The 27,995-nt window shown below is 41.5% G+C and overlaps 1 protein-coding gene across 1 annotated transcript; it reads right to left on the bottom strand.

Moving 5' to 3' along the window:
• Positions 1-28: 28 nt before the first annotated feature.
• gabra4 (gamma-aminobutyric acid type A receptor subunit alpha4) lies at positions 29-23,626 on the bottom strand. The gene is made up of 9 exons (XM_085368339.1): positions 23,538-23,626; positions 23,322-23,440; positions 21,217-21,284; positions 20,783-21,003; positions 20,197-20,279; positions 15,198-15,341; positions 14,476-14,628; positions 3,385-3,641; positions 29-565 (listed from the first exon to the last, which is right to left on the bottom strand). The coding sequence occupies exons 1-9, from the start codon at positions 23,624-23,626 to the stop codon at positions 29-31; spliced, it is 1,671 nt and encodes a 556-aa protein (XP_085224465.1).
• Between the last annotated feature and the right edge of the window lie 4,369 nt (positions 23,627-27,995).

Below are 27,995 nucleotides of genomic sequence, written 5' to 3'. Positions count from 1 at the left end.
CAGTAATCCCATGTGTTAAAAGACACGTCTAGCCACCTTTAGCCACCATCATGTCCTTTGATAAGTAAACCACCCAGTAGACCATGTTAAATGCGCCAAACGACACGGGGAAGAGGATCCGTGCATACTTGTCAATTTTACTGGTTCCGCCCATACCAGCAGTGGTGGGCTGGGAGCACGGCGTCTGCTTCGGCTCCAGTTTGTTCCCCATCATCTGGATGCGCTCCAGCTTCGGGCCCAGCAGATGCTGCAGAGAGGAAGTGCTGGCGTTCTGCTTGCACGGTGTCCCCGCCATTACGTCTGGCGTAGAAGCTGCACCCTGAGGCGTACTCTTCACCAGCTGCGCTGAGGAAGACGCAACGCTGAGCAGGCTCTCAGACTTTGGGCTGGAGCGGGAGAGGGTGGAGGAGCTGCCATTGGTTCCACCGGCTAAAGGTCGCAGCGGCCTTCCTCGCCCTACTCCTGCAATGTTGGTGGTGGACTGGGCTCTCTGTTGACTGCTCGACTCTTGGTGGGAGATATAATTCATGCGCTTCCTCAGATTACCGTTCGTATCAGGATTTTGCTGCGAGAGAGGAGAATAACCATATTTGAGTCAGGCTGATAAGAAAGTGAAACTGACACTGACATTTAAATTTGTTCCTCGTGTTTTAGTTCAGTTTAACAGCTTGAAATACATTTCATTGTGACATTACCAATAAGTTTGATGTGTCACATGGCCCTCTTCCTATTGAAAAAACAAAAGTTGTATCCAGGATGGCCGACTTCTAAATGGCCACCATGGTCACCACCCATCTTGCCCACTCACATATACTAATGTGCCACAAACAGGACTTTAATATCACCAACCATTCCCATTTTATTACGGTGTATCCATATAAATGGCCCACTCAGTATACAAATCTATCGCCAACTGCTGCACCTGTAAGAAAAAACGAACATACAACACCTGGAACACAAAAATTTGAAAATGCGCAGGCACATAAATCAACAATCTTCTTGTGGGGGGGTGGTGAGAGAGAGAGAAAGAACCGTGCCATCCGCAGCCCTCAAGAGTTCTGAAGACCTAAGTCCACACATCTCTGCAATATCTGCACGCTCATTCCAGCAGGAGAATGAGGAAGGCCCAAATGGGGTCCGCATGGCCAAGGGGTGGGAGTCCCAAAGGACCAGTGGCGACGGGCAGCCGACCCCACTGGAGCTGCCCACCCTAGTGTGAGTCGAGATCAAGGCTCCAGGTGCCCAAGAACCGCTTGGTACCTTTGCCTGGGAAGTTCTTGGCACCACGGAAGAAGTCCAAGCGACAGAAGGAGTTCCAAGACCACCGAGTGAGTGGGTCAGTGACGACACCGGAACATCCAGCCACAGTCCCCGGAACCAACAAAAACCTGCATCCCAGCGGGGAGTGATGGGGATGGTGAACTCCTCCCTCCGTGCCCATGTCCAACAGAGGCCAAGGCTTATTTGTTGTGTATTATTGTAAATAATGTTCCCAGTCCTTTCTAGAATAAATTGTTTTTTTCTGTATTTAGCTTGAAGTGGTTAGCAAGGAATTTTCCAGATTTATCACCATGTTCAAAGTTTTCCAAATGCAGCCCCCAAAGCCCTCTGCACAACAGGCCAGATTTAATAATACAATGATGCACTACTTTATTCTATGCACTTTAAGCATTTTATCCACCTCTACCTTTATATTTAGAATTACCATTTATCCTACGATATGTCTTTACTGAGGAAACCCAACCAGTTTGAACCAAAAGCCATCTGACAGACAATAGTTTTAACCCCTGTAACACCATGCCACCACTTATTGATAACACTGGACAAATCCAACTGGAATTCTTGATTGAGTTTGTTATTGAAACCAGCTCTCAGTTTGGATTCGGGAGATTATTTCTCTGTATTACTGTAGAAGCTTAATCTTAAAATATAAACCATTGAATTGATGTTAGCAAAAAAAAGGAGTGTTAAAAAAAATAAACATATTTTGTGCAAAGAATTTTTTCGTCTCTCCTTTCTTCTTCCTGTTTGAAGGAGTTTGCAGGATAGGTGAAGTTTACTTCCTCCCCACAAACTTTGTCATATTGATCTGATCACAGTCCCCCGACACAGATGGCCTTGATTTGTGAAGGCAGACGCCAGACTGTGCGTAATACAGGTGTCACTTACCATGGCTTTCACTCACTTCACACAAGCTTAAGACAGAAAGTAGGTAGCACCGCATCGGGGTAATGCACTGTAGCGTCAAAGGAGCTTATCCTTTGAAAGTTGATGTTTTCAAGCAGAGTGTGATGCTGGTACTAAGGCATTCGCAGGAATAATCCACCAACACCACCCCCACCCCTTGAATTAGAAAGGATCCAATGTTATTGTGTCCCGTGTGCAGCAGAGGAGGAGTGTGTGCGTGTGCGTGGAGTTTGTGTCTCAACATGGAGGAGGTAAAATGCTGAGGAGTTGGAACCATCAACACACTGTGACCCATGCGCCAAGCCCTCTGGTAACAGGACCTGCTCCTGAGGAAGAGAGTATTAATTTCCCCCCCTGTTGCCAGAGCTATCCTGAAACCTATACAGATGTATTCGGACTGCGTTGCCATGGCAACCCCCTAATCCACTGAAGCGCTGTTGTCACTATACTGCATTCAGGCATGATTACGCCACACTGGGATTTAGGCAGAAGGGAACAACTTAAAGTAGTTACTGTAAAACGGGCATATCCGCTGGTGGGTTACGTCAACTTCAATGATCGGTTAACAGATGACCTATGATTTCCACTCTTCAGAAGATTATGCAGGCTGAGACAAATACATCGCACGTGTTTATCTGGCGCCATGAACACATTCCTACAGTTACATAAACAGCACTGCAACACATTCATCATATCTGACTTACAGCTTTAAAATAGCTTCATGGTATATTCATGAATCCTCGTTGAATCCATGTAACTTGCCATGGTGTCGATGCAATTTGCTTAAACTTCGTCACACAGAAATAGACGCTTATGTCAGTTCATGCACGTATAATTTCAAAAGAAAGGTTGCACACCTCGTGACTACTCCCAAACATCTGTGCTGTGAAGCTGTTTTCAGACCCGTCTTATTTTCTCTCTCACACACATTTTTTTCTGTCTTTTAACAAGCAGTTGTTTTTAATTTGACAAGCAAGATTTCATTTGTAAAGTTCTGGGACCAGGTTTCGCTAGCTTTCCTTAACACCCTGTAAGCAGGAGCTCAGCTGACTACTCTCACATGCAGGAACCACTTCTGATGATTCAAACGTGTAGGCTAAAGGCAGTAAGCACATAATAAGGGACATGCTCTGTGAGTGCTCCTTGAAATAAAGTGTGATCAGATTATTGAGCCACTTTGAGAGAAACAGAAGTCACCTGCAGCACTTCCTCTGCGTCCTTGACCTTGACAGGCGTGGATTGGGGCACCGGGGGACATTTGGCCGGCTTCTTTTTGGCGCGCTCAATCTGTGCATTGGTGAAGTAGTTGACAGCGGCAAACTCAATGAGGGCGGAGAAGACAAAGGCGAAGCAGACGGCGATGAACCAGTCCATCGCAGTAGCGTACGAGACCTTGGGGAGGGAATGGCGAGCACTGATACTGAGCGTTGTCATGGTCAGGACGGTGGTGATGCCTTGGTTTGTGGGAAAATAAAAACAAAAGAACACATGAGCCTGTGTCAAAGAGGGAGTTGACATAAATTCTTTCATATTTGATCAAAGCACATAATTAGTCTGAATTTGACTCAATTTGAATGTAAGTAGAGTTGCAAAAATATCCATCTCACTGGGAAAACTGAGGCTTCACCACAGACCGGTATGAATTTTAACACTGCAGATCGGAATAGAAAACCAGATGTGTTCAATAACCCATATATTATGTTCTTCTCATCAGGAGATTTCATTAACTGAAGGCAGAAGGATAATGAACCATATACAGTATACAGTATAGCTTTGCAATAGAAACATGTACAATAGAACCACAAAAAGCATTTGTCCACTTGAGCTACTCTGAGAGTTTCACTCGACTCTGTACTCTGAGGACTGATGTTGCCTGTCTGCACCAGCACAGTGGATTTTCAATCAAACAATCAAGGTGTGATTGAATGCAGACTTTCAGCTTTAAACAAACAAACATTACAAACATTTTTATACATAGAAACAAATTTTCAGAGGCTCAGCAGTAATTGGACAAGCCAGCATAACTTTAACATAAGGTTTGTGGTTAATACTTAGGTGAATATCCTTTGTAATCAATGACTGTCTGAAGTCTACCATTCATGAATATCACCGACTACTGTTTCCTCCCTCGAGCTGCTCTGCTACGCCTTTATTGCAGCTGCTTTCAGTTGCTCCACTCTCGAGTTTGTCTTCAGTATCTGTAAAGCTGCTCTATTTTGTTGAGATCTGGTAACTAATCTGAACATTTCTTTGCCTTGAAAAACTCTTGGGCTTCTTTTGTACTTTCTTTGGGTCATTTGGACTGTGGAGCGCTGTATGATCAGTTTCTTGATTGTAACCAGTGGTTGTTGCTGTAAACCTTCTTTGTTGTCACTCACTCTACCTCCTCAACGATGTTTTTGACTCGGCTAGATGTTGTGAAATTTTTTTCGTAACCTAGGAAAGAACAGTTTTTATCCATTGTCTTCTGTGGAGTTTCTTCTTTGATGTCGCTGATGTACCTTTATTTTGATTTTTCAGCCTCCTCTTCTTGCATCTGGGCATCTCTGTGGACCTCAGATTAAGAGCTCCAGCTAAAAGCTGCCAAATACAAGTTCAATACTTGGAATCAACTCTAGATCTTTTAACTTCTTAATCAGTCTGTCTGGAAAAACAAAGGAACAGGCCTCATCTGATCGTGAAACTGCTTGTCAGTCAATTGTCCAATTACTTTTGAGGCCCTGAAAAACACTGCTGCCTTCTGGCAAAAGGTACTAGAGCATTCGGGCCGTCACTGCCAGACTGTGAAACAGCTTCTTCCCCCAAGCCGTCAGACTCCTGAACACTCAGTGACTCGACTCATTCACCCGCTTAAAGACCCATTTTTACTCTTTGGCTTTTAGTTCTGTATGAGTCTGTCATTATTTTATTCTTATTATTTTCTTACCTTTTATTTTACTTTCCTTTTAAATTTTATCTGATTATTTTATTGTACAGTAATATGGTCAAAAAAATTTGTTTTTAAAAGTGCTATATAAATAAAATTGATTGATTGATTGATTGATTGATTGACAAAGTTACTTTACAGTGCTCAACGCACTGAGCTGAACCGGTGCCCATACGGCTCAGTCTTCTGCACATTTCTATTGCACTGCTGTGTCTGTATCGTTCTTTCTGTCTGGTGTTGTTGTCTTTGTCTTCAGGGGGGGTTGCAATTTTTGCAAATTGCACTTTATGTAGTCCTGTGTTGATTGTCTGTTATATGCCATATGCAGCACCACGGTCTTGGAGGAACATTGTCTTGTTTCACTATGTATGTACCACTGCACATGGTTGGAATGACAATAAAGCCACTTAACTTAACTTGAATTGACTTGACTTGAAAATGGGGGACTGTGTATAAAAGTATGTGTAATGGCCAACCACTTGCGGTACGATCGTGGCTCAAGAGTTGGCAGTTCATCTCGTAATTGGAAGGTTGCTGGTTCGAGCCCCGGCTCGGACAGTCTCAGTCGTTGTGTCCTTGGGCAAGACACTTTACCTACCGTCTACTGGTGTTGGCCAGAAGGGCCGATGGCAGCCTCGCTTCTGTCAGTCTGCCCCAGGGCAGCTGTGGCTACAACTGTAGCTTGCCTCCACCAGTGTGTGAATGTGAGAGTGACTGAATAGTGGAATTGTAAAGTGCTATATAAATGCAATTCATTATTATTATTATTGCTTGCACAATTAAAAAGTAAGTAAAAGTAAAAATTGTACTAAGTGACAAATTAAACCTAAAACGTCACATCTTGACCGTCTGATTTAGAATCCATAAGATGATGTAAAGACTAAATTAAGTCTAAATTATAAACATTTTGTCACTGTCTATAAACTTGTCGACCTAACTGTATATGCCCCTTCCTGTGAATTGTCTGTCAGCACTACAGGGAGTGCAGAATTATTAGGCAAGTTGTATTTTTGAGGAATAATTTTATTATTGAACAACAACCATGTTCTCAATGAACCCAAAAAACTCATTAATATCAAAGCTGAATGTTTTTGGAAGTAGTTTTTAGTTTGTTTTTAGTTTTAGCTATTTTAGGGGGATATCTGTGTGTGCAGGTGACTATTACTGTGCAGAATTATTAGGCAACTTAACAAAAAACAAATATATACCCATTTCAATTATTTATTTTTACCAGTGAAACCAATATAACATCTCCACATTCACAAATATACATTTCTGACATTCAAAAACAAAACAAAAACAAATCAGCGACCAATATAGCCACCTTTCTTTGCAAGGACACTCAAAAGCCTGCCATCCATGGATTCTGTCAGTGTTTTGATCTGTTCACCATCAACATTGCGTGCAGCAGCAACCACAGCCTCCCAGACACTGTTCAGAGAGGTGTACTGTTTTCCCTCCTTGTAAATCTCACATTTGATGATGGACCACAGGTTCTCAATGGGGTTCAGATCAGGTGAACAAGGAGGCCATGTCATTAGTTTTTCTTCTTTTATACCCTTTCTTGCCAGCCACGCTGTGGAGTACTTGGACGCGTGTGATGGAGCATTGTCCTGCATGAAAATCATGTTTTTCTTGAAGGATGCAGACTTCTTCCTGTACCACTGCTTGAAGAAGGTGTCTTCCAGAAACTGGAAGTAGGACTGTGAGTTGAGCTTGACTCCATCCTCAACCCGAAAAGGCCCCACAAGCTCATCTTTGATGATACCAGCCCAAACCAGTACTCCACCTCCACCTTACTGGCGTCTGAGTCGGACTGGAGCTCTCTGCCCTTTACCAATCCAGCCACGGGCCCATCCATCTGGCCCATCAAGACTCACTCTCATTTCATCAGTCCATAAAACCTTAGAAAAACCAGTCTTGAGATATTTCTTGGCCCAGTCTTGACGTTTCAGCTTGTGTGTCTTGTTCAGTGGTGGTCGTCTTTCAGCCTTTCTTACCTTGGCCATGTCTCTGAGTATTGCACACCTTGTGCTTTTGGGCACTCCAGTGACGTTGCAGCTCTGAAATATGGCCAAACTGGTGGCAAGTGGCACCTTGGCAGCTGCACGCTTGACTTTTCTCAGTTCATGGGCAGGTATTTTGCGCCTTGGTTTTTCCACACGCTTCTTGCGACCCTGTTGACTATTTTGAATGAAACGCTTGATTGTTCGATGATCACGCTTCAGAAGCTTTGCAATTTTGAGACTGCTGCATCCCTCTGCAAGATATCTCACTATTTTTGACTTTTCTGAGCCTGTCAAGTCCTTCTTTTGACCCATTTTGCCAAAGGAAAGGACGTTGCCTAATAATTATGCACACCTGATATAGGGTGTTGATGTCATTAGACCACACCCCTTCTCATTACAGAGATGCACATCACCTAATATGCTTAATTGGTAGTAGGCTTTCGAGCCTATACAGCTTGGAGTAAGACAACATGCATGAAGAGGATGATGTGGACAAAATACTCATTTGCCTAATAATTCTGCACTCCCTGTATTCTCCAGTCTCATTGGCAATCACTTCCATCAATAATTTGGTACCAACCCACTTAATTTCTTATATCATAGTCCTGCTAAAGATAGTCAAGGTCTTTATACAGCAGATGAATTAAGACATCTAAGCAATGGTCAGCATGCTCTACCTCCAAATACTGTTTATATAACTAAGCATTAACTTATATTATGCCACTGTGAGCTTGCAGTTTCCTAACTACAGGGTGGGCCATTTATATGGATACATTGTAATAAAATGGAATTGTATCCATATAAATGGCCCACCCTGTATATCACATTAACACTGGTAACTCTCAAATTGTGGAAATAATTCAAATAAAGAAAGGTTATACATCACAGAGCTAGAGGACACATTGACTGAGGTTCATGCAGACACCGGGACTGAATGTCATGTGTTCTCATTTATTTGTCGCTGCACTACCCAGCGAGGGACCATAAAAATAAAACAAGACACCTGTCTGACCAGCACCCAAGGTTATGCGGGGCTTCTACAATAACAGAAGGTCACCGTATAAGCCTGACGCTCGTCACTCGCCCTTGGTACTATTAACCAATAGCAATAATGTGATTTGGAGAAAATCCCCTTTATGCCAAAGATCTGGAACAATCTGTGCGTCACAGCCCTTACCCAACATAAACGCATGTCTCCTTTGCCCGGACGTGACCGCCATATAATTACCTGTCAGTCAAAAGCAGCTGGATGACATTGATAGGTGAACTGCAGCTCAAGGCCACAGACTGAGGACGTTACCCTCTAATAGAGAGCTTTTCTTAACATAGCCAAAAGAATGAAACAGTGGGTGTTTTCTATTAAAATTAAAATTAAAGCTTTCGTGGAAACATTTCACTGACTCTGGAACTGATTATGTATATAATGCAAAGTATGGTGTGGGTCGCTGAAATCAGAGAAATTATCCGGAAGCCATTCTTTCACCATAATTATGCTTGGTTTGGATACTTGATTGTTCCAAGCGCTGCATAGAGAGATGTTTTTTTCATGTTGGTACTTCAGGAACATAAAGCTTTGAGGTTATTAGCTTATAGCAGGAAGCAGAAAGAGTGAAAGCAGCTGTGCAACAACAAGTGCAGCATATATCTGAATATACTGTATAGACTGTTACTTATGTAGCTAAATAAGAAGATACAGTAAATTGCATGAATTAGTATGCTTCATAGGATAGTCGGGCAAGGTGTTGTGATTGCTAATGTTTGCTTTTCCCTCATTTTGGACATGTGACCATGTAGGGTCGAATTAATAAGCCTTCAGTTACATAGTCCTACTATTTGACAACCATTGCTCACTGGGAAAAAATGCGACAGGGCTTTTACTTTGAAGGTGAATGGTCTGCATTTCCAGATTATGTTGAACTTGTTGTTACTGCTGCTTGACTACTATTTGGTGAGAGTTTGCAGAGAAGTTGGTATGTTCTATGCAAAATACAAAAGACCGCAGCAATCTGTGTTTGGGTTCTTTTCTAGTCTGTCATGTGCTTTAGGTCTGTTAAGCTTGTGTTGTCATGTCTAGTCTCCATGTTTCCTGTTTTACTTTTACCTTGTGTTTCTTGTTACTACATGTTTAGTCTTACTCGCCCTTTGTCATTATGTCTCATTCTAGTCAGCTGTGTCCTCATGTGTCTCCTCATCACCTCATGTGTGTAGTTAAGTCCTCCGTCTTCCTGTGTTCAGCGTCGCGTTGTTTGTGTTACCTTCCCTACCCCTTCTCACAGTTTCCCAGTCAAGTCATAGTCATAGTTTCCCAGTTTATGTTCAGGTTTTCCCGCAGTTTAGCCTTGCTGTATTTTCGTGAGTTTCAGCCCTAAATAAAGGCTCGCTTTTCGTTAAGTCCACTTTTGTCTCCTCGCCTCTGTCTGCACTTGGGTCTTCTACTCTTGCAATCAACACAATCACAGGGTAGTTTTTGGTGTAGCACCTTCTTTGCAATTAGTTTCTCCCAGAAGCAGCCACCAACCTCATGGCACGACTCCCCAACTCGTCGAGGAACGCATAGTTTTCTCTCGTGACCAGTTATTGTGTCTAAGGAAACATGCGCCTGATGTCACAAGAGTAACCTCTTAATCGAAACTCATGGTCCTTTGTCTTCACTTTCACAGAGAAGATGTACTGTAGGATCATAAATGTGTGCCTCTTCATAGACCAAAGGACAATTACACTTTGGGACTTCTAGAACGATTACTGGCCATAAACTCTGATTTGAGACAATCACTGGAGTTGTTAAATGTCAAAAGTCTAGAAAGTTATAATTTGAGGCTTTAAGAAACACTCGTTTTACTTTAAGTGTACTTTTTATCTTGACTCTATTTGAAACCATGAAGCTTGAGCTCTAATCCTCACTCCACTCCTGTTTGTCTTCTTGACAAACCGCTTCTTTTAGGCTTAAAACAGGTCACTGCAGTGGAGTCATAGAGGCAGGAAGTCAAAACAGAGGGTGTAGGGAAGAAGAGGAGAAATCCAAACACAGACCACCTTCCAACCCAAACAGTCACACACGCGCCGGCTGAAAAGCAGCGGATAACAGCAGAACTCCACTGTCTCAAAGGCTCGACTCATGCGTCAATAGTCGGGCTGCTGTGATGCCTCTGTCATGCCGGACAGTTTGGGGCGGGGGAGGCAGGGGTAGAGCAGCAGGACTGTCAGATACATTGTCCGCTGAAGAAGAGCAGCAGTGATTCGCTCGTGCTATATTACACTGAGCGACACTCAGAGAGAGAGAGCCACACAGCATCATTTTTCACTAAGCAACTCAACAGCTGACGGCAAAAGCATTCACTATACCAAATGAATGCTTAGAGGTGATGTTGCAGTGTGCGTGACACCTTTATTAAAACCAAATGGTGGGGTGGGTTGTTGGTTGTGTTGGTGTCTGAGTATGTTATGATGATTTGACAGAGTGCTAGCTAACAAAATGCCAGTCAATAGAGGAGATGTGTGGATTTCATACATGGGGTCAGTACTACTGTATAAACCCACGTGTGGTTTTATGCAGACGTCTGTGCAGCATCATGAACGGTCAGCATATTAAATCAGAATCATTAATCACCACTGACACTTGTTTGTTTTTCTCTTAGTTAGCTTGTCATTAGTCATGGTGATGAGTTAATGCTAATTCTCTTGAAAGCAATGCAGGAATACTTTCAAACAGCGGCAAGCATCAGTGCCACTATCATTCAATAGACAACATGTCTATTGTCACACACTAATTAGTCTATTCTAGGGCAAACCCAAACAGTGTAGCAAGGGAGTATGGATAGCACGCAACTGGGTTACAGGCTAAAAACTGAAAGCAGGTTTTGCAGCACATCTATGAGCAGCCAGCATGCAGGGAGGCTATTGTTTGTAATGTTCATCTCGCCCACTTCGCTTTTAGGAAGACAGATGGATTTTGTGCTAATTTCATCCAACTTTCCCTTCCATTGGGTCTGGCTTTTGATCAATGCACCTTCATTTTAGCAAGAACTGTAGCAGTTCTGTGAAGTCTGACGAACATCTGCTCATTTTTACTGTTACAGCAAGATATTAGTATGGGTAGCAAACTAATTATTTATAATTTACTCAAACATATACTATATACACTATATATTTGGGTGTAATCTCAATTCATATTCATAAATCAAATATAGTGATCAATAAAGTAACTGGTTTGCTTGATGGCTGACCTGTGACTACCTTACTGTAACCAACAAAAACCTCTATGATCACATTGATTCTGTTTGTTTTAACCAGTGCAGTTTTGCATATTACAGGGGAGGGGGAGGGGGGGGCGGAGTAACAGATACAAAAGATGCACTCACTGACTGAAAATATAACTTGTTAAAGACTTTTTTCTTCAACACTTTAGAGCAGGGGTGCCCAATCCCAGCCCTCGAGAGCTACCGTCCTGCAGCTTTTAGATGCATCCTTGTTCCAACAAACCTGAATCAAATGAATGGCTTGTTATCAGGCCTTTGCCAAACTTGATGGCATGCTGAAGAGGTAATCAAACCATTTGATTCAGCTGTGTTGGAGTAGGGATGCATCTAAAAGCTGCAGGACGGTAGCTCTCGAGGGCTGGGATTGGGCACCCCTGCTTTAGAGCACTTTAATGATAGAGTAGCTCTGGTGTGAAAATGCAATATTTTAATGACTGTACTACAGGCAGAACGTGATCTGGGATTGTCCATCCATTTTCTTCTGCTTATCTGAGTTCAGGTCGCGGGGGCAGCAGTCAAAGCAGACTCGCCATGGCCACCTCTTCCAACTCATCTGGGGGACACAGAGTCGTTCTCAACCCATCCAAGTTTTAGTGAGGGAGAAACGTATTTAATCCCCTTTTGACCAGCAAGAATTTGGATCAAGTATATTATCGAACGAAAGTTTCATTGGCAAGTATTTAAGGATTAGGACTGCACAATTAATCAGAGTTTAATCTCAATCACGATTTTGGCTTCCCACAGTTACTGAGCGATACTGAAAATGGAAAGCAAAAGTAAATCGAGTGCTCCCTACATCAGCGCCTCACCTCAAGTCTGCATGTGCCAATCACAGCTGTTCCCTGCACTGCACTGCTTGTTTTCTGTCTGGAGGAGTACCACTGTATTCAAAGACAGATTATGCAACAAAATTCAAATGTCTGCCACAAAAGAAGGCAAAGAGCTGGACCCTAGAAGGCTTCAGAAAAATGGTCAACATACTGGAAAAAGATGTTATTCCCTCCCCAACTAAGTGACAAAACATGTGCAGTACACAAAGCAGGGGTAGATAGGTCAGGTACTTTACTTTGAGTTTTATTTACATCAACAATGAATTTAGTATGGCCTTTATTTTATTTGTTTGCTTTTAGATGTACTTAGGCCAATTGAAGAAATGCAGTGTCGCCTGCAAAGACGTTTTAATTAACAGAAATGCAGCACACTGCAAAACTGAAAGCACTCCCCTGTCAATTTCATTTTGTGTTACGTTTTGGTACAATTCTTTTTATTTATGTTTCTTATTTTCCTTCTAAGGGATGCACTGAATTTAGGAGACTGAGGAGAAGTAATTTTATTTTTGTCAGGGGGATTTTGGGTTATGTTTGAATTGTTGATTTCTTATGTTAATATCATGTGCTATTGTCAAGTTAAGGGTTGTATTATTTAGGAGATAACACTAAGTCCTAGTATTATTATTAGTTTGTATTAGTTAGTTATCCATGTCCCCTGGTTTATGTGTCATGTTCACTGTTGGGAAGGTTACTTTTCAAATGTATTCCACTACAGATTACAGATTACATGCCCCAAAATGTATTTTGTAACGTATACAGGTAAGTTACTCAATGAGAGTAACATATTCTGAATACTTTGGATTACTTAATATATTATCATGCTTTTTACAACTACATGAATGTCCTATTGCTGTGTGATTTATTACCATTATTGAAGGTTACTCTTCATACCAATACCGACTAGATTTTTAAATCTTAATATAAAATGAGTAACAGTCGGATGGACATTAGGTAAGGCTGCACTTTATTTTATTTTTATTTTTTTTAATCAAATTTAAATAATAGACTGTTCACTTCTTTACAAACCGTTTAAATTATGAATTCAGGAGTTTCTTATTTTGCTGACTGTAAGCAAATAAAATTAGCTATAAATTAAGTTACAGAACAAATGAAAAGATAACAGAAGTTTGTTGATCATGTCGAGTTTGACAGTGGAGGTTTTTAACGTGACCGCTAACAGGGCCGGTAGTCTTAGCGCTGACTGTGAAATTCATCAACAAGCCATATGACCTTAGACAACACAGAACAAATACAAACAAACAAACAAATGGCCGACCCATGACTCACAATAGGAAATCAGATTAAAGCTCACAGCACTGAAAAAGAGAGCTTAAGACAAGAAAAGCTCATTGGAAATCCCACAGAGTGTAAAGGACTTAGTCACACTAGAGACAAAACTGGACGGCATCTAGGAAAAATTCATGGTTACCCGGTGACTGCATGGCATTTTTTGCAAGTAGTACACTCAATCTGTGGAAGACCACTTTTGGTCACAATGTGATTGCACGGGTAGTTGTTGGAAGGCAACCTGTCTCCACAAAATTAAAGTCCCCCTTGGACTCAAACATTTGCAAATAATTTCTGTCCAACACATAAACGCAGATTGACAACTTTTTCAGTCAGTCTGAGTCGGTCTGTGTCCATCAGTCCATCAACTCAGCTGGTTGTATTTTGGTTATGTTCCTATATAAAAGCAAGGTTGCTGTGTGTAATTCTGCAGTTAAATCTGCATTTTGCCGAGAACGCGAGTACGTACTCGCGTACTTGAGAATTGAGAAAGGGCCTCAGATTAGCCCCAGCTGTGCTTTCTTCCTGTTTTCCATTCCCTCGTTACTCCCTGGTGTGTTTTCCTCTGTGTTTTCAGCCATTTCCTAGTTACTGGTCCTGGTTTGTTTCCAGTTTAGTTTTGTATTTGAAGTAAGTTATTTATGGCCAAAATGAAGCTTGTCATTAGCAACTACAATAAGGAGGACATCTTTCCCCATCTGATTAAAAATGTTTATTTCAACCACACGTGCAGTATTACTGCTTGTAAATGCTTTTTGAGCCAAACATATTTTAGAGAATTACTGTAAGAGGTGAAAATAAAATAGAATGGGAAACTTTTTGTTTCCCGTAATCACCGCGTGCTGAAGCATCGCCTTGTTGTGTTGACTGAATAGATACTCCAGCTCTGATTGCTCCATTGGCATGCAGGCACCAAATAAACAGAGAGAGAGAGGAGCAGAAAGGCAGTGCAGCATGAATGCTGTGTGAAGTCTACATACCGAAAACTGTGCGCGCTGGGACTGATTCTTTATTTATCCAGAAGGACACTTGGGAGAGGATTACTGTCATTATGCAGGGGATATACGTCTGAATCATGAAGTAGCCCATTTTACGTTTCAAGTGGAAGTAGACCGTCATGACCACATATTCACCTGGGGGATCAACAGAAATGAATTAGTTTCATTAACAAAGAATTTGAAGTTGCAGGCTGACAGATTTCATTAATGCAGCTCCAGACAGATGTCACATTTGATCTGGTTTTCTCCCCTCACTTCTACATTGTGTCCATTTGCACTCTGCTGTAGTTTTCTGCTGCTAAAATCTTTTTTTTTTGGTGTGGTGTGTGGGGCTTTCAGTATTTTTGCGAGCCAACTGGCTCTGAAATGTCTCAACGCATGATGTTTGAGGGTTTCATTTCACAAGACTGTGTGCTAGCCATGGTCCAGTAGACCCACTGTCATGTCTGTGCAAGTGTCAAAACTCTATATCCCCCCAATATGCGACGCCCAAATCTGTCTTGTGGAAACACAGTGTAGACTTGGCAAATCTTCCAAGTATGATTCAATATAATGCGCTCAGACAGATGTGGATCTTTTCTTTTCATAAAAAAGCAGACTCTTTTGTAAAAGTGATAAATGAACAGCAGTGTCCCATTATTCCTCGAGCGTTCACTGTAACTCGGTTGATAAAGCAGGACGGTGAAAGGATGAGCAAATCTCACCTGTGATGGATTTAATCGTTTCACTGGAGACCGTCTGGCCAATGAGATCATACTGAACGAGGCTGGAGGACTCTGGAGGGACCTCCACTGAATGCTCAGGCCCTTTGGTCCAAGTATAGATCATCTCCGTTTTAGGATAGGCATCTGTGGGCAGACAGCAAAGCCACACCGACATGAGTCACTGACTGTAAGCTGTGAGCAGTGCAGCAGAAAAACAAGATGCTCAGAAGAAAGCAGCTCTTTGTATACTGTAAACTGTCCATATGTGTGCAGGATTTTACTTTGATATAATTGAAACATTATCATCACTGTAGATTTCTTCTTGTCACCAACCAGCTGTTAATAGCACCTTTTTCCCTTTACCACTTTTCTCCTGTTTTCCTTTGGATTGCCATTCTTCACACTGTTTGTATATGTGATAAATGCTACATCCTCTAGCACTTCTGCTTTTGCTTCTCAGATAATGGGGTTGCTATTCCTGGAACAAATTCTGCATATTGTTATGTAAAAGTGCATTAAACCAGAAACCATTAGGAACGAGCTACACATTAGTTATTTTGTCTGTTGTCAACTGTTGTGGAAATTGCTGCTAAACTTCTGCATTTATTGGGCCGGTGCAACAACACAAGTTTTCATTTACTAGCCAGCTTTTACCCGGACTTCATTTTCCTGGTGACGTGGCTGCTTACGGTTAGGTTCATACGTTTTTGGAGGGATTATGTATAAAAATGCCATCATTCCAAAGTAATGAATCCAGTTATTTTGTTTGAACTTGAACTCAAAAATCCAAGATGAATTTGTTGCAGACTTTCAGCTTTTAATTCCACTGTGTTGATGTACAGAGGCAAAATTATTATTGTGTCATTATCCACAAACCTGTGGATCTAACTGTATGTAGCACTTTTTTACTCAGAGCGTTTTTATTCCAAGCCTTTTATTCTGAAAGATGCTTGGGCAGGTTGGGAGTTTGTTATCTTGCTCAAAAGCACATCAGTATGCTTACTGGAAGAACTGGGAAGTGAACCAACCTTCCCATTAAAAGACAAGCTCTACTTCCTTGGTGGGTTGGTGTAGTGAAACTAAGTTGAATTAATATATTTTATATGCAGCATGTATTATATTGCCTTTATTTTATTGCCTAAATTTAAAGAAAAGACAACTAACTCAAATTGATAATAACCTTTATCTCTACAGTTGTTGCTTTGTCTGTTGATAAAGGTTCAACGGTAACTTTATTGTCCCCAATGGGAAATTGATTTGCATGTCCACCCATGAAGCAACACAAAAAGCAAACAAACACACACACAAAAAAAGATCAACGTTAATGTTAATGCTTAAATATATTATAATAAACTAATAATTGATTAATATAATAATTTTTTTTTTGCTTTAAGTAGGATATGTTATAGATAATTCAATTAATTAAGTTGTGTCCAATATTCCTACATTTGAGGTCTTTAAAGGTTCCTGTTAATAAAGTTGATATTCTTATTATTAGATTCTACTAGAGTAGCTTTGCATGACTCATAATTAAAATCAATCCCTATTTGTCTTACACTGGGCCTTAGTGCTGCCCCTCAGTTCATCCTGTGTCTGAAATGAAAATTTGGAGGAACTGATTGGCTGATTGGTTGCCCCTCTCAAAACAGAAAAGAGCAGTTGGGTGGGGCCTCAAATGTCCCTGTTACACTCAAAATATGTTTCTTCACCCTTAATAAACATGAGACAATCATTTTGAGTAAAATGCAACTAAAATATGCAGCGTATTAGATCACCATCCTGTGTGAGGTTTATGCCTCATCTGCGCTACAGTAACAGTAGTAAATTGGTAATTACCAAAGTAAATTTTTATGTTTTGTATGTACTGTTTTACAAAAAAGCAGAAAAATGAATTTTTGCAATTATTTGCTTGTATTTCTGAACAGAAAAACATTTTAGTGGCTGAATGTTATGCTCGATTTATTTAGTCTCAGAGAAGTTCAGTGTGCCAGCTCAAATTTACATATGAAAATGTAAAGTTTGTCAAAAACATATCTTTTTGTTTCAAACAGGTTTTATAGGTGTAAAAATGTAGACAGTCCCCTCTAAGTGAATCACAACAAAAACAGACAAGAAGTCTCCACCAAAAACTTTTCATGAATAATTTTTTATTGGTTCTACCAGATTGACTCATCATCTCACCTCCACTCAAGCATGAATAATTCACTAATCTGCATAAAGAAAATGATTCCAGTGCAGGTTTTACAATCTATTTTGGTAATTGTGGACCACACCATGACATCAGAACAAATGAAAGTAAAAATATATGATAACAGTAAAACTGTCCAATTAGTAAAGACTCAAGCTGCCACTTTGTGTCTAATTAAAGTTGTAACAGTCACACATTATATTACAAGTTTGTTTATTCCCCGTTGTTGCTTCCTCTCTGTTTTATTTTGTTTTTTGTGCGTTTTTTTTTCTGTATTCTGTATTCTCACTGGCGAGGTTGACCAGAGTGCGAATGCAAAACAAAATGCCAGTTGTCTTGGCCTGCCACTCCCTATGGGACTCCGTATCGGCAGGATACCAACTGTGCTGCCAAAATGAAATGACTCTGGTGTGTCATGGAGTGGAACGCAGTGCCTGTGCACACAAGTCCAGATGGAGAAACAGAAAAAGGAGACGGTGAGAGGAGAGAGAGGGGGAGAGATGGAGGAAAAATGAAGGCAGGGCAGACAGCGAGAAAATTAGCACGCAGGCACACATCGACACATGCACCGGCTATGGAAAATAGCTGCATAGGTCTGCGCTATCCTGAGGCAGAGGAAGGGATTCTGACCTTTCCCTCGCTTCAGGCCACATCAGATCCATGGTTGCTTCCTCCTGACTGGAGGCTAGCAGCAGCAGCACAGGATGGTGAAAGGACGGGAGGAGGGGGGATGACAATAACCGAGGAATGTGAATTTGTCCTCCGCAATGTCACCAGATTGGGTAATTGACAGCGGGTGTAGAGGCAAACTCGTTGTCTTTTTTCCTCTCCTTTCTCTTGCAGATGTAATCTTCAAATCGCTGCTGCTCTCTGATAAGACGCAGCTGCTCGTTTTTTGAGAAGCTCCTTTATTTGAAATAAGTCATTTCTGCTGACCAGTGGGCCCACTGTGAACACTGGTGCTGAGTTGGGCGTTTATTGTTCACGATGAAGAATGAAACGTTTCATTATTAACTATAGCATTTAGTCGCTTTCTGCTCAGCTCTTTAGCGCTCCTTTTCAGCACAGCATCCATTTCAGTACCAAGAGGAGGAAAGTGGCTTCATGAACTGAGCTAGGACAATATTTTCTTTGTCTTAGCCTTCCACTGGTGTTTTCTCTTTTTTTACCCACTCTGCTTAGTTTAGATTCAGATTCAGTCTAAACGCTCTTATTTGGTTGTTTATAAAGTGGTCACGCTATCCTAACCGACTGCTACACAGCAGCTGTCCGGCCGAGGAAGCATGGCGTCCTGAAATAGAATCACACTATTCATCTTAGAATCCAGCTTTTTTTGTCCTTTCAATAAAGTCACTTCAATTGTGTAAGAGTGGAATACAACTGATTTACAAAATAATCATCCAGGTAACTCACATCAGATCTTTGCGTATTACACGCTCATTACACTGCCACCTGTTTTAATGTGCAAGTTTATCTGAGTTACAAGAAGTAAAGAACCAGAAGTGGGTTATTTGCTTACACTTCTACTGTACTCTTGTATGTTTAGCTCAAAAATTAATTTAACTGAATTGACTTACTCCAGTATTTTACATTGCTGTGACATTTTCTTCCTTTTTGAGGTGATGAAACTGATTATTTTTTAATTAACTGGAAGTATTTTGATGGTTCACTTTCCATTTAGAAATGATCATTTCAGAGTGCTTTTTCTTTTGTGTACATCTGCCATAGTGTGCAGCTGTTCTTTGGTATTGCAAAGTCCTAAGTGGGAGTGCTGGTGAAATTCCAGGATTTCAGCTTTAGATTAAAAATCTTAACTGAGATTTTCTACACTCTCTGTCACACTGAGTTACTCTGTGTCGAGTTGCTCAGGCAGCGTTTTGTTTATTTTTATGTTAGACTCTCAAACATGCAACAGAGTGAGAATACACAATGACTGGATATTGATTGTGTTTACAAATCACTAATTGTTGTATTTAATTTTAAAAATTATACTTACATTACTCGCGTCTTCCCAAACTAACAGACTTACAATGCTACAATGCTGTTACGTTATGTTATTACTCAGGTACAAATTTTCACTGTGATAATGACTTATTAATAAAATCATTTGACAAAACATTGAGGACGAACAGAATTCACATTCTGATAAAATGATAGATTTTTTAAAACTTTGAGTCCTTTTCCTCATTCAAAGGCACTGCAGGAATATTAGAGGTTAACAGTAATCTTACATGCATGTTTGGATCACTTTGTCCTGTCAGACCTAATCAGCAGCCTCTTCCTGTTTTCTCTCTTGTAGCACAGCCAGAACATTGAAAGGAGGCTCACTAAAATGGTACCGTTTATTTCCTGTCATGATGTAGCTATATAAAAAGAAAATAAATCATCATGTCTTTCTCCTCATCTCAGCTTCTGTCCATTTAGTTTATATTTAAATAATACCATTAATATTAATAATAAATCCTATTGGATGGATGGATAAAATACTGACTTTGTACATATACCGAATTTCCCGGAGGAACCCACCCGAGGGATTAATAAAGTTTCATCTAATCTATCTACATTAGTACTCTACACTAAACTCCTGGTGTTGTAAGTGTTGTTCATCTGTTTGCATATTTTTGCATGTTTTCAATAAGTTTATGTTTGAAAAATGCTTTTTTTATATGTCATATTGTTACTATTACTTCCACTTAATTTCCCCCTTTTATAAACTATATATGTTGCAGTTGTAACAAAGCAACTGTGCAAACTGTGTGTCAATAAAGTTTTCTGATGCTGACGTCACCAACTCACACATAAAGAACTTACAGCTGCCAAACTTGAGGGGGCATGCATGTGCATCCATGGGGAAGTCCACGAGCTTCATGGGACACTCGGCGCTAATCGTCAGCCTGTTGCAGAACAGAGGAGAAGCGTTTGACTTAGAACCAATAACAAGGCAATAAGGGCTTTCTTTTAAAGGTACACCAAAAACTACTGCCTACATGGTTCTATTTGTTCAGGTATTTTAAAACAAACAAAGGTGGTTTTTCAATTGTTGCTATGCAATCATTGATTCTGCTGATCTTTATATAAAAAAGGCCAATTACTATCAAACAATCAACTGCTCTCCTGAATGAATGTGAAAGTTTGGCATGTGCACTGCCTCCACACAGCTCTCTACTGTGTACACAGCGAGAGCGGGTTTTTGATTTCACAGGAAATCTCTTTCATTGCTTTATAACAAACAAAGTCTGTCATCCCTCCTATCCCATTTTAATGAGCAAAAAACACTAAAAAGAGAAAACAAATACATGAAGTGTAACTAACACAAGCAGGCTTTTTAGATGGATGCAAAATTAGAGCTGGCTGCAATCTGTAGATTGGCATATTATTCGAGTTAATATATAAGTACCTCATGGTGTAGAGGATGGTGCCGTTCTTCATGATGCGGAACAGCCTGTTGGGCGCCGTCATGTTGTGAGCGACGGACCTCTTGCCGTTCCTGAAGAAGGTGTCCGGTGTCCACACCTTTGTTACCATCAGGTTGTTCAGCCTGAGAATCTCTATCGGGCCCTCGTACATCAACCTCCGGTCTACCCACATCTGGCGAAAAAATACGTCCATTGTGTATTCCTACGTTGGGAAAAAAGGACCAAAAATAAGACCAGCTGGAAGAAATTGCTTCGGTTTTTCATCCAAACATAAAGCAGGCTTGGTTGAGTGGCTCTTGGTTGAGCAAGATAGTCATTATCTTCAAGTATTGATCTCTGTGTCTTCTGTAGTTTGACACTCAATTTAGAATAAACAAAAAGAAAGTCATAAACAAACATGAGATAGGATAGGTACCATTTCAACGTCTGAGACAGGCCCAAAACTTGTCACATAAATGTCAGTCTTGACCTCAGTCACAGGACCTGTTGAGATAATGAAACAGACAAGTGTCACGTTTAATGACCGTTTACTGGTGTAAATCCTTCAGTGTCGCGGTCATAAAAAGACAGGAGTCCTATTCATACTTGTTTAGCCAATCTAAAAGCCTTGCAGTAACTTATCTCTTCCAGAGCTGTAGCACCTTTGTTGCTGTTTCCATTCTGTTCACTTTAAAGCGAAGCTGGTACGCCTGCATGTCTGAACATCTCTGCTGACAGGCTGCTTTACAACCAGCAGTGAGGCATCTCTTTGAGAAATATGGCCGTAGAAACCCAGAACTGTACTTTTAGAACTTGAACTGTGCATTAGGACGTTTGTGTGCTGACATACACACAATTATGTAACCACACTCACTCAAACGTGCCAGCTCAGAGGCCCATCTTCAGTGGGCACAACTACCAGGCTTGTGCACAACTCAGCAGCGCTCGTGTTGTGATACACTAAACCACAAAGCAGTATGTTGCGTATGCAAATCACATAAAACATTGTAGAGAAAAAGGTCATTAAAATGTTGCCATAATGTTCCCATGAAAACATGTCATGCATGTCGTTGGCTTTCTACTTCCCCCATGCTGTTAAAGAGTTTCACTAAGGCGTTCATGCTCATTTCACAGTCTTAACCCTGCAATGCCAAGTGCATCATATTTGACAGATGAGTTTTAGAAACCTGTCATTTTTCCCCCCAAAAAAACCTAAAACAGCTGCATAGAAATGGCAGTCTGATGCAAATCTGATGCAAATTACTGGGCTGAGCTGTCTACTAAGGTTGGTGGGTCAACCCCTGGCTTCTTCACTCTTGGGCAGTTTCTTCATGGGCAAGAAACTGAACCTCAAGTTGCTCTCTGAGTGTTAACTGGTAAATGGTTACTGGACTAGTTCTTGTATAGCACTTTTCTACTCTACCTGAGCACTTAGAGCACTTTATACAACTTGCCTCACCCATTCATACCCAAGCACATGCGAGCACTGTTTTTTCTTTGGTTAAGTGCTTTTTGTCTAACATTCATAGACAGACTCTATTGGATCCATCAAAGAGCAACTTGGGGTTAGCATCTTTCCCATGAAGACCGGAGCAGCCAGGGATCAAACCACCAACCTTCCTATTATTAGATTACCTCATTAGAGTGTGAATGTGTATGGATGTTAAAAAGAAAACACTTTGCCATAGAAAAAGAAAGGTGTTGGCATGAATGGGTATGAATGGATTAATAAGGCATGTTGTGTAAAGTGCTCTGAGTGCTCAAGTAGCCGTCCATTTAACATAAAATTTCTCAGCTTCAATAAAAACCAGTTTCAAAAACTTGGAATTTTCTGGCAATTATTTCATGGTTCAGGCTGTAGACTGTTAGGCTGTGCAAATAAAAGTGCACTTTTTTTTAAATTATGGCATATTTGATGGTCATTTTATGTTTTTTTCTTAGAAACGTGTTCTTCCTCCCCACCATCACCAAGTGCTTGTTCACAGATCAATGACATTCTCTCTCCACCCCTGCAGGAGCTTTACTTTACAGTATCAAGTGCCTTGAGATGACTGCAGCTGTGAGCTATATAAATAGAATACACCAAAATTGAAATCTTTAGCCTCCCTCAGCAAGTGGATTGTTCCCTCTGCTCATTTAGAGCGCTTCAGGGGTGTAGTATGATTACTATGGGTGGAACTGACTTGATTTAAACCACACTAATGGGGTGTTTTGTTGCTCAGCAGTGAGTTTGCAGCTATCTTTAGAGTACATTTTACGTTCTCTTACATTAAAAAGTCCAATAACAAGCGAAGCTCCCTTTTTAGTGGTTTAAAGATGTCACCGGATGCTTTTATTACTCGATAATGTGGTTAGAGCTACGAGGTATGGCTTTTAAAAATAAATTTTTAAAAAGTAGCATAAATTACAGAAGAAATAAAATTTCACCTGGTGGTTTGAAGATTCTGGATATTTCCGAGTGGTTACATAGCTGATATGACTACTTTTATTGCAGAACACTCTCAATAGTGCGCAAAAATAGTGCGCATTTTTCTAAAATACCTCCGAATCCAGGTCGCAGCCTGTTGTCATAGCCGTCCAGAAGTCGGTCCAAAATGCGAGTGAAATTCTCCGGATAGATCCTTTCATCCTTTTTTGTCTGCGCAGAGATTTTCTTCATACTATGAAGAAGAAGAAGAAGAAAATCGGGATACTTGTAAGTTGAGGGCTGAAAACACAGCTCGGCGGCAGGTTTCAGCACCGCGGACAGAGACTCACCAAGTCAGCAAACAGAAAAAGTAGAAGAGGGTCCGAGTAAACGCGGGGCGCATCGCTGTCACCATCTCCTTCTTCTTGGCAGAAACCATCCTTGCATGCCATACTTCAAGCCTCTTCACATCTCACCACCACCAGCACCAGCAGCAGCAGCACCACTACCAGCGGCAGCAGCTGCCTGTGTCCCGGAGTAAAAAAAAAGGGAAAGAGGAGCAGTAGGCAGGGAGCGACACAGGGCAGAGCGGCGCAGAGAGGAAGAGGGAAGTTGAGAGCCCTTTTCCTCCCGATCCTGCAGTCTCTCTGCCAGGCGCGCAACACAAACTCACACGTGCACACGCGCGCACACACACAAACACGCACACACACATACGCGCACACACCTTCACCCCGAGCCCTGGTCACCTCTGGTCCGCATCTAAGCTGCTCTGCTGCTGCTCAGCACCCAGGCACACAAACAGTCCTTCCCCTCTCTCCCTCTCTTCTTCACTCTGTTTGCTTCAGTGTCTCACTTCTTTCTCTCCCTCCTCTCCCGCTTTCTCTCTCTCTCTCTCTCTCTCTCTCTCTCTCTCTCTCTCTCTCTCAGACACACACGCGCGCACCTCCTTTGGTCAGGACACAGATTAGACGTGCGCTGCTTTGAAATAGCTTAAGCTCACAAGAGTCACATCTCTGACTTCACCCTGCTGTCAAAACTGGAGAAGCAGGAAGCAGAGGCTTTCTCCATCTCCTCAAAGCCCATCTCAGCCCCTCCGCCTCCACCCATCAACATCTTTTTGCATTCAGTTTCCAGCTCTAAGAAAAAAGTGTACTTTTTTTAGTCACCAAATCTCCAACAAATGAAGATCTTCTCACTCTGACCTCAGCATCGCTGCTCTGTGACAGCGTCGCACGCAGCCTATAGCCTACATGTTGAACTAGTTTCAGGAATGCAATGGTGAGCGCCTGTATTAAGATTCAAATGGGTCAGTCTTGTCGCAATACGCAATCACACACACACACACACAAAGGCACACAGGTACTGTAGAGGAACTGGGACAAGCCACATGCTGCTTCACAGATTTCTCTGCACCTGGGACAAGCACAAGACCTTCACTTGTGTGTGTGTGGTGTGTAAACTGAGAGCGTGTGTGTGTGTGTGTGTGTGTGTGTGTGTGTGTGTGTGTGTGTGTGTGTGTGTGTGTGTGTGTGGAGCTGAAGGTGAAGTGCGGGTAAATCTCAGGATAAACAAGATGTCTGGGTTCCACCACACTGGCTTTCCTGATTAGTTTTGAAGTGAACACACACACACGCACACATGCACATTTTACTTTTTTTAATTTTAGCTGAAACAGAAGCCACTTAGTGCAATGCAAAGCTGAAAAAACATCATGTAGATATATTACATGCAGGCTGAAGTCATGCAGTCTTATACCGCAGCTCCCAATCCCCCTCACAGCCGCCCACCCCAGCCCTCCCACAATACACTAAAGCAAGGCGGCTCTGTGGGGGATGAGTAATACGTGTGTTCTTTGTGGGGCCCGGCTTTCGTCCAGCGTGTGTGTGTGTTTTTTCCTTCTTTCTTTTTAGACATTTTATTGCAGTTTGCTCTTTTAATGGAAGCACTTTGGACATAGGGTAAAAAAAGAGGGTGTAACAATATTCATTCAGCAAATGCCTCGAAATATCAGATGTAGAGTTGTAGGAAAAGTAACGTTTGCCTTATTATGCAATGATGACCTTTTCCTGTGAGTATGGCCAGTGTTTAAATTACTGTGCCTGGTGCATCATTGTGTTAACATTTGTGCCCTTAACGTACACACACACACACACACACCCTAAGAAAATTGCAAGAGGTCTCTAATTTAGTTTTGGTTATTGGACTCTCCTGTGGGTTGTGTTTTGTGCACGTGTGTTTGCCTCGGAAACTGTTTGCCCTGTGATTCCTTGAAACTGTTTCTTCTGCTTTGTAAGCTATATGCCCTGCAGCAGCAAAAAACTGCGACGATAACCCAGTTTTTTAACAGTGTGAGCGCATGTGTGTGTGTGTGTGTGTGTGTGTGTGTGTGTGTGTGTGTGTGTGTGTGTGTGAGAAGGAGGAGGGTAGAGGAGGAGCAATGAGGCTCTGATTGTTGGTCAGTGTGTGTGTGTTGAAAGCGGGTTGAGGGGCATGCCAACAGAGGGTCATTACATTACCTCCTGTAGGAGCCGTGCAGGGCCTGCTGGCAGCCATCAGAGAGTCCCAGCCCGATGACACGCGCGCGCACACACACACACATGCACACACACACCTACAGCTGCTGCGGCAGGGCTTGTTAACTCAAGCTCAGCACATGTGAAAGACTGCTGTCTTCACTGTGTTTCACTTAATCTGCCAGAGTGGTGAGATCATACAGTAATTCTGTGCTCTTTTCTTACAGTGGAAAGTGACATTTACTTACTTAGCACGTCACTGTTACATGGTATCAACATGTAAAGCACCACAAAAAAATCACTTTCACTCCATAAGAACTTATATGACCATTATTACTCATATCATGTTCTCTGCATTACAGAGAACATGATCGGTTAGACAGTTATTACCTCGTTTCTTCTCCTTGATTTGCTTTCCTTTCTCCTCTTTACTGTCTCAATTTCACTTCCTGTTTTATTTTGAAGGCTCCTCACATGGCTTTTACTTTCCTGTTTTGTTCTTTTCCCACCCTCCCTAGCGTCTGAGTCTACCTGTCCCTTATTGGCCTTCACTCTCTGGTGTGTATCGAGTATTTTGTCGTTTCTCTGCCTTGTACCTCCTTGGCTCCTCTGTCCCCCCATCCTCATGCCTGTGCTCCAGACAGCAATTTCTCTGCACCATGCTGAAGCATGTTTCAATTCATAAAATGGATCTGGAGGACAGTCGATTGAGAATAGAGGAGCTGTATTTGAGTTGTATTCTCCGTGGAAGTGCTTTTATACGTCATAGATAAAAGAGGCATTGTACACAATGTTTCCGTGTATTCATAATTTATTTCAGTTATTTAAAATGATTCTGCTTTTTGCTGTGCGTGTGTGTGTGTGTGTGTGTGTGTGTGTGTGTGTGTGTGTGTGTGTGTGTGTGTGTGTGTGTGAGAGAGAGAGAGAGAGAGAGAGAGAGAACGAGAGACTGAGTTTCATTGTGAATTTAATTAAAGTACTTCTAAAAATAAAAGTTGTCATGAGGACTGTTATGCTCTTCTGGCATCTGAAATCATAACATACAGCAGTCGGCTGTAACAAAACAACTGACAGATGATGCAGCTGTGCCAAACGTCATATTTAATTGACTTTGCTTTAAAATGAACGCTGCGAGGCAAGGATGTCTAATTTTTGTGTGTCTCTTCCTCACCTCCTCAGCTCGCTCTCATCTCTGGTTGGATTTCAGCTGACTTCATGTGTGGAAATCAAGCGGGAGCATCAGCCACTGAAAAATGAAGCCTGACCACATGAGCTGAAAACTGCAGTTTCACAAATGGCTACTTGAGGCCAGAGCCACAAGCGAGGTAGTCCCCACAGACTCCTTGGTTAAAAGGAACAAATTAACAGCAGAAATATCCATGTTTGCAGCCTGTTACTAAGACACTTGTCTCTATAACTAATTTCCCCTTTGGTGAAAACCGCATGATTGATAGACATTTTTACAGTTTCTTTTTGATGTAGCAGCTTTCCAGTTTCAGTGGGAAGGGCTAATAGTTGAGACCGAGAGGCGGGGCTTCACAGGTACTACCTACTAGCGGCCATCTTAACTCAGCAACTCAACAACAATGTTTCAAGTTCAGATCCAACTAAACAGCGTCGTAAACTCCTAAACAGCATGTAAAGATTTTTCGTCCTTTCCTCTTGTCACTTGCTTCACTCTTAACTAGCTAGAGAGGAAATGTTAGCTAGGTTGCATTAGCTAGCTGACGTCCTTGCGATGCACTCCCCCTATGAGCCAGAAGCTGGGGGTAGCCTAGTGTTTTCATTGGTGCAGTAAAATTATTCTAATGGAAAAGGCCTGGGGCAATGACAGGAAGTCCCGCTGTCCTTTCATCTGAAGCTTCTAGAGAAAAATGCGTAAGTGTAAAAAAGACCTTTTTAAATTGAAAAGCAGTGGCATCGAAAAGAAACTGAAGAACCCCCCCCACACACACACACACACACACACACACACACTGTAAACAAAAAAGGTCAGTCAGTGTAAACAAATCTCTTTATTAAGGTTGTTAAACGCTTTTTTTAATGTTGGTATTTTAGCTTTCAGTGGAGCTTTTTATGTCTTTTTATATAATCATAAAAGCGACATAAGCTTTCATGCCACTGTTTCCATTTTTGGGTTTCAGATTTCAAAGATTGGCATCTATTCTGGTGGCATGAAATGTAATTTGATATCTTAATAAAAAATGAATAAATAATGTGATTTTCTTTTTCAGCTTTTTTCTTAACAATGATTTTGATTATTATCAACACTGTTAATTTATCACATCTGTG

Source organism: Diplotaxodon limnothrissa, linkage group LG2, assembly GCF_057381915.1.
Source record: "Diplotaxodon limnothrissa isolate DT_005_m linkage group LG2, D_limnothrissa_male_GT1.1, whole genome shotgun sequence".
NCBI lineage: Eukaryota > Metazoa > Chordata > Actinopteri > Cichliformes > Cichlidae > Diplotaxodon > Diplotaxodon limnothrissa.
Note: the sequence above shows the minus strand (reverse complement) of the source record. Positions and strands in the feature narration are given on the sequence as shown.

Bases quoted from the DNA above. Each gene is read 5' to 3' on its own strand.
- gabra4 (XM_085368339.1), bottom strand. From the start codon at position 23,626: ATGGTTTCTGCCAAGAAGAAGGAGATGGTGACAGCGATGCGCCCCGCG. The intron at 23,441-23,537 runs GTGAGTCTCTGT...TCTTCTTCATAG, and splicing joins TTTTTCTGTTTGCTGACTTG to TATGAAGAAAATCTCTGCGC. The intron at 3,642-14,475 runs GTATGTAGACTT...CCACAAACCAAG, and splicing joins CCCAGCGCGCACAGTTTTCG to GCATCACCACCGTCCTGACC.